At 39.1% G+C, this 14,010-nt stretch overlaps 3 protein-coding genes across 3 annotated transcripts; 2 read left to right on the plus strand and 1 right to left on the minus strand.

Annotated features, from left to right (window-relative positions):
- Positions 1-439: 439 nt before the first annotated feature.
- On the plus strand, positions 440-6,234 carry ddb2 (damage-specific DNA binding protein 2). The gene is made up of 11 exons (XM_053319836.1): positions 440-509; positions 609-734; positions 832-962; positions 1,465-1,656; positions 3,257-3,423; positions 3,966-4,065; positions 4,200-4,377; positions 4,633-4,778; positions 5,429-5,584; positions 5,669-5,714; positions 5,827-6,234. The coding sequence occupies exons 1-11, from the start codon at positions 440-442 to the stop codon at positions 6,081-6,083; spliced, it is 1,569 nt and encodes a 522-aa protein (XP_053175811.1). The 3' UTR covers positions 6,084-6,234.
- A 159-nt stretch (positions 6,235-6,393) lies between these two features.
- LOC128359344 (protein FAM180A-like) lies at positions 6,394-7,152 on the minus strand. Its single transcript, XM_053319837.1, has 3 exons — positions 7,080-7,152; positions 6,850-6,902; positions 6,394-6,741 (listed from the first exon to the last, which is right to left on the minus strand). The coding sequence occupies exons 1-3, from the start codon at positions 7,150-7,152 to the stop codon at positions 6,394-6,396; spliced, it is 474 nt and encodes a 157-aa protein (XP_053175812.1).
- Positions 7,153-8,893: 1,741 nt separating this feature from the next.
- Positions 8,894-13,298, plus strand: LOC128359345 (E3 ubiquitin-protein ligase TRIM39-like). Its single transcript, XM_053319838.1, has 8 exons — positions 8,894-9,056; positions 9,242-9,258; positions 9,442-9,846; positions 10,700-10,795; positions 11,089-11,319; positions 11,655-11,677; positions 11,760-11,878; positions 12,751-13,298. The coding sequence occupies exons 1-8, from the start codon at positions 8,894-8,896 to the stop codon at positions 13,296-13,298; spliced, it is 1,602 nt and encodes a 533-aa protein (XP_053175813.1).
- Positions 13,299-14,010: the final 712 nt, after the last annotated feature.

The following is a 14,010-nucleotide window of genomic DNA, read 5'->3' on the forward strand; positions in this document are numbered from 1 at the left end:
TTCAGTGTTTTTTTTTCTTTAGCAGCAAGTGGACAGCAAAACATGAAAGCTAATCTGACTTTGTTTTGTAGTCCTACATAAATGACAAATGTTTTTTTTTTCCTTTAAAGATGTCAGATATTTTCAAAAAAATTCACTGTTAAATAATGACTGTATTTATTTCAAAATACATGGCCCTAATTTACGCCGTCATAGAATACTTATCATTACATATTATTAATTTCCCCCCTTCATATATATATATTTCACCTTGTTGAACTATTTGGTTGTAATCATAGTATATAAGAGATGTTGTGATGGAGGGATTTGTTTTATTAATAAAGTTTTGGGGGAAAAAATCAAAACATGACACCTACCGTCCAATTGCTGTACTGCACGCGAGTTACAAAACACCAACATTTACAGCCATTGAGAAATCACGTGTGCTGCACTTTAGTTTATGGTGCTGCAGCTTTATGCTAACCCTAGATCTGCTGCTGTGAATCTGCTACAAACAGTGAAGTTCACAGGTGAGCAGCCAGTTTATTAGTGATGCAGTGAGATGATGTAGGTGAGTAAAAATGCCTCGTGCTGTCTTGTTGAATTACATCGTGTATTTGTTTTTTTAGGAGGAGCGATGAAAACCAAACGGAGGACAGCAGATGCGTCTGAATCAAAGAAAAAAGCGAAGAACTCTGGTCCAACTCTTTCCAAAAAACTACGAGACAAGAAAAATGGAGAAACATCCAAGCCAGGTGTGCAGCCCTGACAGTTTCAGTACAGTCATGTGACATTGTATTTGATTATTGTTGATGTTATAATTGTGCATGGTTGTGTTTCTGCGGCTTGTAGGACCTCCTCTGAAGTCTGCAGGGCCTCCTCTGAAGTCTGCAGGAGTCCAGAGGAGAGGAGGGCATGGCAGCATCCTGCACTACATTTACAAAAGCACTCTGGGACAAAGTCTTCACTCTCAGATGAGACAGGTGAGACTGTACAGTACCAGACCAAGTACAGAGACTAACCTAACGTGAACTGAAATATACAATAATACCTTTTATATAGCACAGTTTAGTTCACATGCACATAACACTTCAACCACTTGCATATTCACATTTGCTATTATTAAAAATCCTTAATGACAACATGGATATGGTATTAATATTACTCTTACAGAGGTGAATCCCATGACAACTGCTGAACTGGCAATTAGCAGTTTTTCACTTCCACTCACTTTTCTCTCTCCCTCTGAGCTCTGAGCTATTTCTTAAAGGACCTGCAATACTTGTCTAACACACTTTAGTTCATCTTAAAAATACATTCAGTACACTGATGGAAACCCTGTTCTTCTACCTTTTTTTTAAATTGGAGTCATGAAGTTCAGTGGACAACATCCTGCTCACAGCAGATCTCTACAGAGAATCATATTATATATATTATATATATCAGTGAGCAGCTGAACGTCTAACCCTGTCGTTCCTTTCTCAGTGTCTCCAGGAGCCTTTCGTTCGCTCCTTGTCATCCTATCATTTCCACGGAGCCAACAGCCCCTTCGACCGCAGAATCACCTGTCTGGAGTGGCATCCCACTCACCCCACCACGCTGGCTGTGGCATCCAAAGGTGGAGACATGTTTCTGTGGGACTACGAGATGCCAGCAAAGCAGACTTTTATTCAAGGGGTGAGTTCATGATATCTTTTTTTTTTGCTGAATCTTGGCTGATGGAGCGACAGTATTTTTATTTCTAAACTGTAACATGTAGGTTTACTTGTTACTGGTTCTCTGCTTAGATGGGAGTCGGAGACTCAGTTACAGACATGAAGTTTAACCAGTTAAATCCCACTCAACTGTTCATCTCATCTATGGGGGGTACAACAGCACTTCGAGATTTCAATGGGAAAACTCTGACAGTGTTTGCCATCACAGACATAAAGTAAGAAAAAGTTCTCCTTGTTTTATTTAAGAATTTGGTTGTTTATGGATCGTGGAGTTTTTAGGCCTGATCTGTCAAACATCAGTCTTCTTTTCAGTTGGCCCTCATTAGTTTAGTGTTGTTCGTGTGGTTGCGTTGACACAATAATTAGTGTAGGTGCCACAGGGTTATTCAGATCAATTTTGGGCTATCAGACATAATCAAGATTTTACTGCATAATAGAATTTAATTGAGCTAAGGGCACCACCCTTAAAGAAGGGAAAACAACAGCTTATCATCTATTAACATCATCTAATAACACCGTGATCCAGACTCATAAATGATGTACCATAAATGTTGGTATCTTATCTGATAGTTAAATGATTATTAGATCACAATAAAGGGGAAACTCTAGGTAAATGATTAATGCTAAAATCCAGTTATAACTTTGTTATAATTAGTTTATAACACCAATTAAATAACTAACTGTGTGTGTGTGTGTGTGTGTGTGTGTGTGTGTGTGTGTGTGTGTGTGAGAGAGTGTGAGTGATACAAGGAGAATGGCGTGCTTGGACCCAAAATGGCGGGATAAGACTTTGTGTGTGTGTGTTTGGAAGTGAAGAGACAAAAGGAAATTACGACTAGGTAGGAGAATGTGAAATGGAGTCCAATACAAACCTTTTGTGCTCCTCACTCTTTCCTAACGCTAAAGTAGTAATAGTGAGGTCATGATGTGTGTGTGTGTGTGTGTGTGTGTGTGTGTGCGTGCGTGCATCTATCAAGAAGAAGAAGAGAGAGAGGGGGTAACAAGGTCTAACCTGAGTGAAATCGTAGTGGGTTACATAGCTGACTCTTGGTGATCGCTCTAGTAAGTGATCAGATCTTTTCCACTGCACTGAACTGCTACAAGCAAAATCCAGCAGTCGTTGTCCGGGCATGTCACGGGGGTCTTGATAACATCTCTGAGTCCCAACGTGTGCAGCGCTGGAGGCAGTTCAGAGAGACATCCACATTAGATTTAAAAGGGAAATTATGGCTTTTCTATTTCTTAAAAAACTGTGTGGCTTGCAGTAAAAATTAACCAGTTGTGATCTAGTAATTACTCAAATACTGAACTACGACAAGAAAAATATAGTCCCTTTTTTTATTCTTTTATTGTGATCAGATGCTTATGTCATGTATCAGGAAAGCAGTGAGGTCACGGCTTTTATTTATAAGGGTCATAGGCCACAATGACCAATGATGACCGTAGGTGAAGGGTCCATGGGTGGAGTTCAAGTATAGGTGGGAAACCTGGAGGATTGTGGGATACTGATTTCATGGGCAGAGACCCCCTACATAGGTCTGTATTTGTGTTTCTGTGCACAGAACGGAGCCGGAGACTTTATCGGGGGGATGAAGTTTTGCCCTACGGACGTCTCTAAAGTCTATGTCGCAACTGGTGAGGGCAGGTTGACCATGAAGAGCTTTGAGGGCCGCGCTCACACCGTTCTGTCCACAACTCAAGACTGTGGCCACGATCACCACAATGTTTGGTGAGAAAAGTGCAAAGAAGACTGATGTGAGATGAGATATGGTGTGATGTTTTTATCACCCAAGTTACTAGAAAAAATGTTTTCTCACAATCACCTTGTGGCAGCAAAGTATTGGGGTAGTTTTGGTTTTATTTGCCTCAATTTTTGAGATATATGTTGATCAGTCACAAATTCAATAATTTCTTCAGTAGAAAGTTGCAGTGAAAGTTGCTGACAGGAAAGTCTATAGATTGAATTCTCAGATACAGATAAATGTGAGCAAAAATGTGAGCATAAAACCAAAAATATATGTATGGATAGCTGAAAGTAAGTGAGAAAATATGTATTCTTGTAATTTGGGTGAATTTAACCTTTTAATATGATTGATTTTTTCAGATTGAGTTATAATTATACTGTTGTAACATTATATCACACACAAGAATATGTTTAAATGTTTTTTGATTGAAAAAATATGTTAAGTGATGTTTTGACTATCAGATCATCAGTTTTTTTAATTTCCCATTTGTCACATCCAGTAAATACACTTTGTATTTTCTTTTCAGTTACTGGTTCTGCTGTGTAGACGTGTCTGTGAGCCGACAGATGCTTGTTACAGGAGACAATAAGGGACAGCTCTCACTCCTGGGTTTGGATGGCCAAAAGGTGCGTGTTCATTAAAATAGTAAAAAAAAAGTGCAGAGTTGAATTATTAAGACAGCTGATTCCTCACAAAATACAAAATGTATCACAGTGAATTGAAAAATGAATATTGTAATTGTGGGGCTGTGACATTATAGATTTTCAGTGAAAAGTTGCACAAAGAGAAAGTGAGCCACGCAGAGTTCAACTCCCGTTGTGATTGGTTGCTGGCCACGGCCTCAGTCGACCACACGGTGAAGCTTTGGGACTTGAGGAACATTAAAGACAAGAAGAGCTTCCTACATGACATGCCTCATGACAAAGCTGTCAACTCAGGTAACACACTCACAAACAGATTTTCCTTTTAATTGATGTACATTATTAAAAAAATGTGAAGTTTACGAGCATTGTAATTTCATTGTCTTTCCAGTCAAAGTTTTTAAAGAGCTGTTTATTTAATGTTAAATTCTACCATTCACTATTTATAGACCTCTGAGTCTGTAGTTCATAATTGGATAACAGTTGCTGAAACTACAAGGCAGGAAGAAAAACTACATAATGATCAAGCTGTTCCTGTTGTTTCCTCCACAGCTTATTTCAATCCAGTGGATTGCTCCAAGTTGCTCACAACAGATCAGTACGACCAGATCCGGGTTTACTCGTCCTCAGATTGGTCGAAGCCTCAACAGATCATCCAACATCCACACAGACAGTTTCAGCATCTCACACCCATCAAGGTTTGTGGCTGCAGACAAAGTGATCGCTGATGTCTAAAGTGTAAAAGTAATATGAAGTCAGAACGAGATCTGTCAATGTGGAGCAAGATAGGGACTCACTCTGTTTGGTTCAGATTGAAGAAGCTGGGAGAGGGAGAGAGAGATATTTGGGGAGACATTTGATTTAGGAACTGCTAATAGATTAAAAAAAATAGATTAGAAAGTCTGTTTTGGTTAATTCAGTTAATTGATATAGAAATACTGGAAATCAAGTATTGGCCATAAAACAGTTCTGGTTGAACATTTTTGTCTCATGGTGTGTGTATATATTGACTCGTAGTTTCTACTATAAAAATAAATTACCCCAGCAGTCAACTCAGTACTCAGTAGATTTCACATTATGGCTGTTCCAGAGAATAATGAAGCATTCAGATTGCTTTCTAATTGCTGTCAAAACAATTAGATGCATAAACCTAAACTGACACATGGTTATACTTCACAATGTAGCTTTCATGAAAATTCTGTTATTATTATATTGACTGCATGTGCGTGGTCAGTAGAAAAGACACTATTTTTAATAGTATAATACTGTTTTTAATACTTAAAGCCAGATGCCAATTGTGAGGGGAAAATGTGAAGTTGAATTTAGTATTTTGTTCTTTTCTCTGTAGGCTACATGGCATCCTGTGTATGACCTTATTGTGGTGGGCCGTTACCCAGACAACCGGGTTTGCACCGGTGATGAGAGGACCATTGACATCTTTGACTCCAACACAGCAGAGCTTGTGTGTCAGCTGCAAGATCCCAGCGCTTCAGGAATCAAATCTGTGAGTGTGATTTAACACCATCAGAAAATCTTTGAAAATACTTTGAAACTGGTAATTACTAAAGCTATAAATCTGTATTTACAGATCAACAAATTCAATCCAATGGGTGATGTGATTGGATGTGGAATGGGTGAGTTCTTTTAAATCACATTTTTGAGAGATGTACATGATGACTTGTTTTCAAAGTTTTATCAGGAGACGTCCAGTTTGTCTCACTAAAGCTGCTCAATGGTCCCTCACAGGTGTAACGGCGCTTGTTTGGGATAGGAACGAGTCATTGATTGGTGATGGAGACAAACTGCAGGAGGAAACCTCTGCGTCAGTGGACAGTTTGAGAAGCCAGCGGAGGGGTCAGCAGCGGCCCGCCAGGAACAGGAGAGGCCCTGCTGTGGATATAAAGCTCATGAAAAAACTGGCTTCTCTGGAAGAATCAGAGACCAAAACTAAGACCAAGACTGGGTGTACTAGACAAAAACAAGCCCAGATGAGGAAAAAGTGAACTGTATAATCCTTGTGTATATATTCTTTTGTCTACTGTTCGATGTGTCTCTAACTTCAGGGATTGTTTGAATGTAAAAAATGTTTCGGATATCTTTTTATAAAACTGTTTAAAACTGGAACTCTTGTATGTTCACATAAAAGTTTTTCTACTGTACTATAATAAAAAAGTTCATATTTACTAAATTATTGAGTCCTTATTTGACATATTCCTCACTACTGACTGTACAGTATACATTATGAACACACATCTTAGGACATATTAAATCAAATGATTTATTGCAAACACCTTCATCTCATACAGAATGGCATTATGTATAAGTGAAGAGATAATTTCCACGTAGGTCATGGACGGTGACGTTTGCCAGCTGGAGCAGCACTCCACCCCAGGCCTCCTGTTCCTCTTCACTCTCCTGGTGCCAGGCCTGGTGGGCAGAGTACACCATGCTCAGGACAAGACTCTCAAACTGAGCCTCAGTCAGTGGCCTCCCCCTCTGACCCCCGAGTGTGTTCATTATGTGCACCTTGGGGCTCAGACTCCTGGGAATCTTGTCATTGATCTGAGCCAGGAAAGCCCGCCCTGCTCCCATTGATGCCATCTCCTTATCGAGCAGGACGATGTTGTTGTCCTGGTCTATTTCTACTCCACCCAGCAAGAACTGCATACAGACAGGGGTCAAGAATCTATCAATTACTCTGCAAGTAAAAGAAAGCAAGTTCTCTATCTGCAGAAGAGACTTAGGTTAACTCTAAAATGAAGAAAGTACCTCAAACATCAGGTTTGCATCAGATACTGAGGATCCAGTCCCTGCAGCCACATCTGAAGTAGAAAATAGTGATGTTTAGCTGTTTAAATTATTAAAATAAATAATTACAGATAAGTTCTTTACTAAAACTGAATCCCTGTTTTGCTATTTCTAATGCGTACTACACAGTGCATGCAGAATCATGTAACAACATTCACAGTTTATGTCGTCATCACAGCTCTGTAACTTACCTTGCAGAACTTGTTCAAACCAAATCCATAAAATGACCTGCAGGCAGAGTTTAAGTTTTAATTTCATTTGCATTCTTCTCTTTATTATTGCTGATAGATATCACTGCATCCTTCTCAGTGCTCTTCTACCACTTTTGTGAATCCAGGCAAAGGCAAGTCTGACTAAATACCGTGCATTTTTCCACCTTGGAAAAAAGGAGCAAAAGCCAATTGGCTGTGATTGAGTAAGACAGCAATAATTTTGAATTCTGGTTCTTTGTATTGACAGCATTCAGACCTTCGAGCAAGCACAACTTAATGCAGTTTGCAGAAGTACAAGAGGTTGAACTCATCTTTCCCTGTGGAAAGTTCAACTAGACACACTAGGAATGCTTGAATAGTACACTTCAATTGTATACTCATCTTGACTAGTACAAAACAAATCAAGAAAAAAACAAAACAAAAGATATATGGGATCAATATCAGGTCAGACTCCTAAGTAAACAAATATTCAGTAAATAAGTCATTTAAGAAAGATGTTAAAGGATTTTTCTGTCTTTCATGCACCGAAAAGATTTCCTCCATTTGTCTATTTGGGGCTCAACCAGTATTCACAGCTAGTGAATCCAGCTCTGAAGTGATATATTTTATAGTCTCAATATATTTATTATGTTATTATCTCAATTAAATCCCTTATAAAATGATTAATTCTTTACTATAAAAAGATCATCCATAAAGTACTCATATACAGTATATGCTGTATCAAATGCATGATGTTACTTATCCCAACATGTCCTGAAGTCACTGAAACTGACTAACTTTCATAACATAGTGCACTTATTTACTGTATTTAACCAATTATATTTTGGGCGTCATTTATTCATTTACCTACAGTAGTTACACTGTTTACACTCTGTCTCATTATGGAGTATCTTTCAGCTGAGAAGTCAAATTATTTGAGATAATGCTGTAACCAGATGAACTAATCAATATTGTTAAAGAACGTTAACAGTGTTTAAAACTATTTATTTTTTACCTCTATCCTTCTTTGTCTTTATGCCAGCTGCTGGTTTCCAGTTGTTTCAATTAAGTATGAAAATCATCTTGTAGAGACTTGAACTTACTGATGAGAGGGGATCGTTGCAGGGTTAAAAATAATTTCTAGGCCCTCCACCTCTCCACGAAGATAATGATCTTGGTGTGTTGACATTTCATTTCCCCCGTCAGTGCAGCTGAGAAGCCTGGATCTGTTAGGCCTTCTGGCACCGACCTCTCATAGGATCATCTTCAAGAGATCTTGAAGATGATCTTTGGAGTTGTACATTGCATGTCTACTTTCTTTCTGCCTCACACACTGCATGGTCTAAAAGTTTTTATGAGAAGTCCAGAGACAGAGACAGGCCAGGACCAAACCAAGCATTAAAAAGAGAATAGCCTGAAGTGGTATCACACCAATCAGACAGACGAAGCCCTCCAAGTTGTCTGACGTGTTCAGTGATCCATATACTTTACAATCAAATGAATCAAGCAAAAACAAACTGCCAGTTTGCTATGATTATTAGTCTAACACAAACATTTCTGTACAGCGTCACAAAATATGACTCATGACACATCAATGATTTATTGGTTTGGTTTATGTTGTGATTGAAACACACTCTGCCTCATTTATTTTCCAGGCTCTGGTTTCTGTGCAGCAAGCTCAAGACTTGTCAGAAGGAATGTGGAAACAAGTTATTTGACTATCTGACGAGGTATTATGTTTGTACACACAGTGTGGTTAGCTGAAATGGTAGTGAATGCATGTCTACATGTCACACTGACAGGGTTTTTCCTGTATGTGTCGTCAGCTGGTGACTCTGAAGCTGCATTGTCTGAGTGAGCAGATATACCGAAACCAGGGGAAGCAGGAGGAGGTCAGAGAGCAGGTGGTGAAGTTCCTGTGGTGTGATGAGGAGCTGGAGCTCTATAGCCATCAGGGACAGGGACCAAAAGCTGCAGGTGTTACCCTCTTCCCACATTTTCCATCTCAAGTGGGTGTTTTTTTTACCTACTTCACTTCACATACTTGTCACTCCTCCTTTTGTCTTGACTCACATACCAGGTCATATGCTGTTTTAAAATATGCACGCAGGCCAGCAGAGGTGTTGACACCTAATTTGTTTTATCCTCTCATCTGTCTACAGACAAACAGGACAAAGAAGTGAGTTCTCCATGAATAGTGATACTGAGACTGTGTTTGTGTGGTGGAAATGCTCAGTGATTTCCGTTGTGTGTATTTAACCAGTTGTACTAGTTTGCCAGCATTTACCGAAATCACTACAAAGTCTACTGTAACTTCACCTGACTAGCAGGAAGAAAGTGTTCTTGTAACCCCATTTCACAGGAATACATCAACCTGATGGCAGCCGTTGCACTCTCTGAAGAAGACCTGCTTTGTCCTCAATGCTCTGGTATATACTGCCTTCCTGTTCTCCTTCAGTGTGGCCACAATATCTGTAGAGTTTGTTTACATAAATTCTGGGAATGGAAAGGACGTCGAGAATGTCCTGTGTGTCGTGTTGAGTCGGTCTTCAGGAGGCCTCCCATCAATTTGGAGCTGAAGATAGCTGCAGACGAATATCAAGTGCAGAGGACCGACAGGAATCAAGAAGTTTGTGTTCTTCACAAAGAGAGACTGAAGATATTTTGCCTGAATGATGAAGAGCCCATCTGTCTCGTCTGCCAAACATCAATACAACATAGAGTTCATGAGTGCTTCCCTGTAGAGGAGGCCGCCCAACAGAAAAAGGTAGAGTAAAAATAGAAACTGGGACAACGACACAGTTTCACATATTCATAACAATCATTTTCATTATCAAATAATTTTCTGATTATTTTATCATTTAGTTCACAATATGTAACAATTAGTTTGAAGCAAAAGCTGATATTGTTTTGTTTGTTTTGTCAAACCCCAAATATTCAATTAATAATAATAATAATAAAAAAATAATTGTAGCGACTACTTTTCTGAAAGGCTGCTGAGAGACTTATAGGCTCTTATCTGTGACACGTCCACAAAATCATAATGAAGTCCAGATGACGTTTTTACTGCAGTTTATTTGAATGAAAAAATCAAAAAGGACTGACAAGCAGCTGTTCCACAAACATATAAAAACCCTGATGTGATCCGACTGTAAGAATAAAGTGATGAAAGACGATGGTGAGGGTCAACAGAAAATATCGGAGCTCTACTAACTCCCTTTGTCCAAAACTCCCACCACCACCCAAGTGAACAGGTAAAATAAGGGGAAACCACACCCATGTGTCAATCAATGCATGTGACGCAAAAGGTGCAGCTGAAGCAAATACAAACATAAACAAAACATATTTTGGCTCCTATAGTAATAATAGTATAAAACAGAAAAGCAGCAAACACACACTTCACAAGTTGTAATCAGACACTGTTTGGAGTCTTTGCTGTAAGAAATGATCAAAAAGGTTGGCAATTAATTTTATGTAAGTAATTAATTGACTTATCGACAACCACAGGAAACAGGCTGAAATGTTTTATTTGAGCGCAAACAAGCTTTGCTATAACTGTGGATGTATTTTTTTTATTGAAAAGAGGATTTTGACCAATAATTTTAATATGAACATTTCAGACAGAGATTTCGGTACAGGTGGAGTCCTTAAGGAAGAAACTCAGAGTGCTGAACAAGACAAAGGAACAGTGGGAGGAAACCAAAAACTACATAAAGGTAACAGTTAACACATCTGTTGTGTCCATTTTTTCTAACATGACATTTGCTTTATAGAAAAGTTATAGAAAAGGTTCAGTGTTTAACTGTGTGACTTCATAACTTGACTTCTGGATAAGAGAGAGGAAAAAGCACAGACACCTTTCTTCTGTTGAGTTCGGTTTAGAACCCGCTCTATGTGTAAAGTGCCTTGAGATAACTTTGTTGTGATTTGGCGCTATACAAATAAAGATTGATTGATTGATTGATTGACTGTTTACTGCTATAAATGATAAGCTCTCACAACATTACAGACCCAGGCGGATCAAAATGAGAAAGTGATCAAGGAGGAGTTTGAGAAGTTTCACCGGTTCCTTCTGGAGGAGGAAAACACCAGACTAAAGGTGCTCAGACAGGAGGAGGAAATTAAGACCCAGGTGATGTGTGAGAAGCTGGAACTCATCAAGAGCCAGATCAAAAGCCTCTCATCCCTCATCGATGATATCGAGAGGGTGCTCAAAGTGAGGGATTTACCATTTCTACAGGTACATTTACAACCATGACACACACAAAGTTATGCCGATGTATTAAAGCCTTGATGAAAAGACTAATGCCTGCACACTGAATCCAGATTTGATCAAATGGAGAATGTTTCAGTGCCAGTCAGATCATCATCAGGTTAAAATGTTTGAAGTGTGGTTAACCATGCCATGGAATAGTGACCATTTAAATACATTTGTGGTTTGAAATGAGTGTGCGGACGTTACTCCTTTTTTCCATGTTGATTTCCACCTTTTTCACCTTCATTTGACATATCTATGTTTGACGTCAACATCTTGTTAATAAGATCTGTTTCCTCGCTTTCTTTCTTCAACCAAAGGACTACAAGCAGATAAAGAAAAGGTAAGCACAGCCAACTACCTGCAAAAATCAGCATTAACTGTCTCCATAGGATAGTAATGCTGTAATCATTTCAACATGTCAGGCTCAAATGCAACATTCAGGAGCCAGAATGCATCAGAGATATCCTGATAAACTCCTCAAAGCACCTGGGATTACTTAAGTTTGGAATTTGGAAGAAGATGGCTAGCATTGTTAAATACGGTGAGTGAATTAATAATAATAATGCCATTTGTCTGGGGCTATAAAACCCATCGTATTTCCAAATCTCATTACCAGAAGTCCAATAAACATCAAACAAGTGGCTAGACCAAAGAAACAAAGTATAAAGAAAGGAAGATGAAGATCCGCACACTGGAGCTACATGCACTCTTCTAAACAAAATATATGCAGTTGCCATCTTAAATAGATTGTAGACATGACAGTTAGAAGAAGACAGTCTGAAGAAGAGCGTGTAGCCTCAAATGTTAGTGGTGGATGTATCATTAAATTGCATCTAAGGGAGCTACTGTACAGTGTGCAGCCAGAGCCACAATTGAAGGTTAGGATCACTTCTCAGCTCTCTGATACACCCAAGTGGCTGCAACTGTAGTCTCATGCAGTCTCTCTCAGCTCTTCTGTTTTCCAGTGGGGACTTTCCATTGTTTATGTGTTCTGTCCTTTTAAAAATGTAAAAACAAATTAAAATGATGGTTCAAGTGAGTGCATTTTCTGTATATTGTCATCTTTGTTTTAATCAACTTTATTCCATCCCAATCTGATCAAGCCTTTACTTACTAAAATGATAAATGTCTGACAAGCATTGCAGACTTCTATATAAATAATCACCTTGCCTTTGCCTGGATTAGTTGTATTTATCTCTGTATTGTTATCTTTTTTAAATGTAATTTTTGTTATTGTTTTTGAATTCAGGATTTGTGTAGATGTTATTTTTTGTGATGAAAATGAAATACAATTTTTTTTATATATATATATATACACACACACACACATACATACACACATAGTGAGTGAACTGACCATGATCTGCATGTCAAAACATCTATAAAGTATCATTTTAATTGATTTCTTTCCAGTTCCTGTCACTCTGGATCCAAACACAGCACAGTCCAACTTAAAGTTCTCTGAAGAGTTGACCTGCCTGCAGTACAGCAACAGACAGCTCCAACCTGACAACCCTGAACGCTGCACCAATCGACTGTGTGTGTTGGGAGCGACCGGCTTCATATCTGGAAAGCACAGCTGGACCGTCGACGTGGGCCAAGGAAAAGACTGGTATATAGGAGTCGCCCTACAGTCCATCAAACGAAAGATTACCGTCTTCCTCAACCCGGCTGAGGGTTTCTGGGTCATCGGTCGGTGCAATGGGGAATTCTGGGCTCAGACCTTGCCCCGCACCAAGTTGGTGTTGAAGCAGGAGCCACAGAAGATTACTGTAGAGCTGGACTGTGACAAAGGAAAGGTGGTGTTCATCAACACTGACGATTTGACACCAATACACACTTTTAAAGACAGATTCACAGAGAGAATCTACCCCTACATCTCCTCTGGATTGTCTGAGGAGGGGAGAAACTTCAACCCACTGACCATCTGTCCTCTGGACGTAATTGTGCATGTAAAATAGACTCAAATGCATGATTTATAGACTGGGAGAAATATGCTGATGATGGAGCTGCCAGGTGAGAGGAAAAGAGGAAAGCCAAAAGGAGGTTTTTGGATACAGTGAGGGAAGACATGCAGGTGGTTGGCATGAAAGAGGGAGATACAGATGACGGGAAGATGTGGAAACAGATGATCCATGGTGGTGACCCCTGAGGAGGAGAAGAAGAAGAAGACGTAGTACATGTACAACTCTAGGGCTGAAACTGTTGTTTGTTGAGTGTCTGTTACAGCTGATAAAAATATATCCTGCACCCATGAAATCCAGAAACAAACAAATAATACCTACTGCATCCAATGACAGTCAGAAGAGCAACATATGTGTATATTTAACATATGTCTGAAATCAAATAAGACAATAAACCTCTTCACATACTTCAGATCTGTTAACTTATAGTTAATTAGGTTTTTACTTTCCTCATCTTTCAGTTTAGAGTCCAGCTTCCTTTGCAGATAGGTTTTCTTATTGTTGTCCATGGACATGTCTTTCTTCCTACTGCCAGCATTAAAGAAAAAAAGCTCTCCTTGTTTATTTTCATCTTATCACAAGACTTGGCTTTGTCTCCACAGCCATGACCCTAAAATACATCACAGATTTTTGGGAAAACATGAAACTTAACAGACCTGTGTTGCATTTTCTTACATTTAAGCTGTCCAGCCAATCTGGCAGAGAAGAT

This window comes from Scomber japonicus, chromosome 5 (assembly GCF_027409825.1).
Source record: "Scomber japonicus isolate fScoJap1 chromosome 5, fScoJap1.pri, whole genome shotgun sequence".
Lineage (NCBI taxonomy): Eukaryota > Metazoa > Chordata > Actinopteri > Scombriformes > Scombridae > Scomber > Scomber japonicus.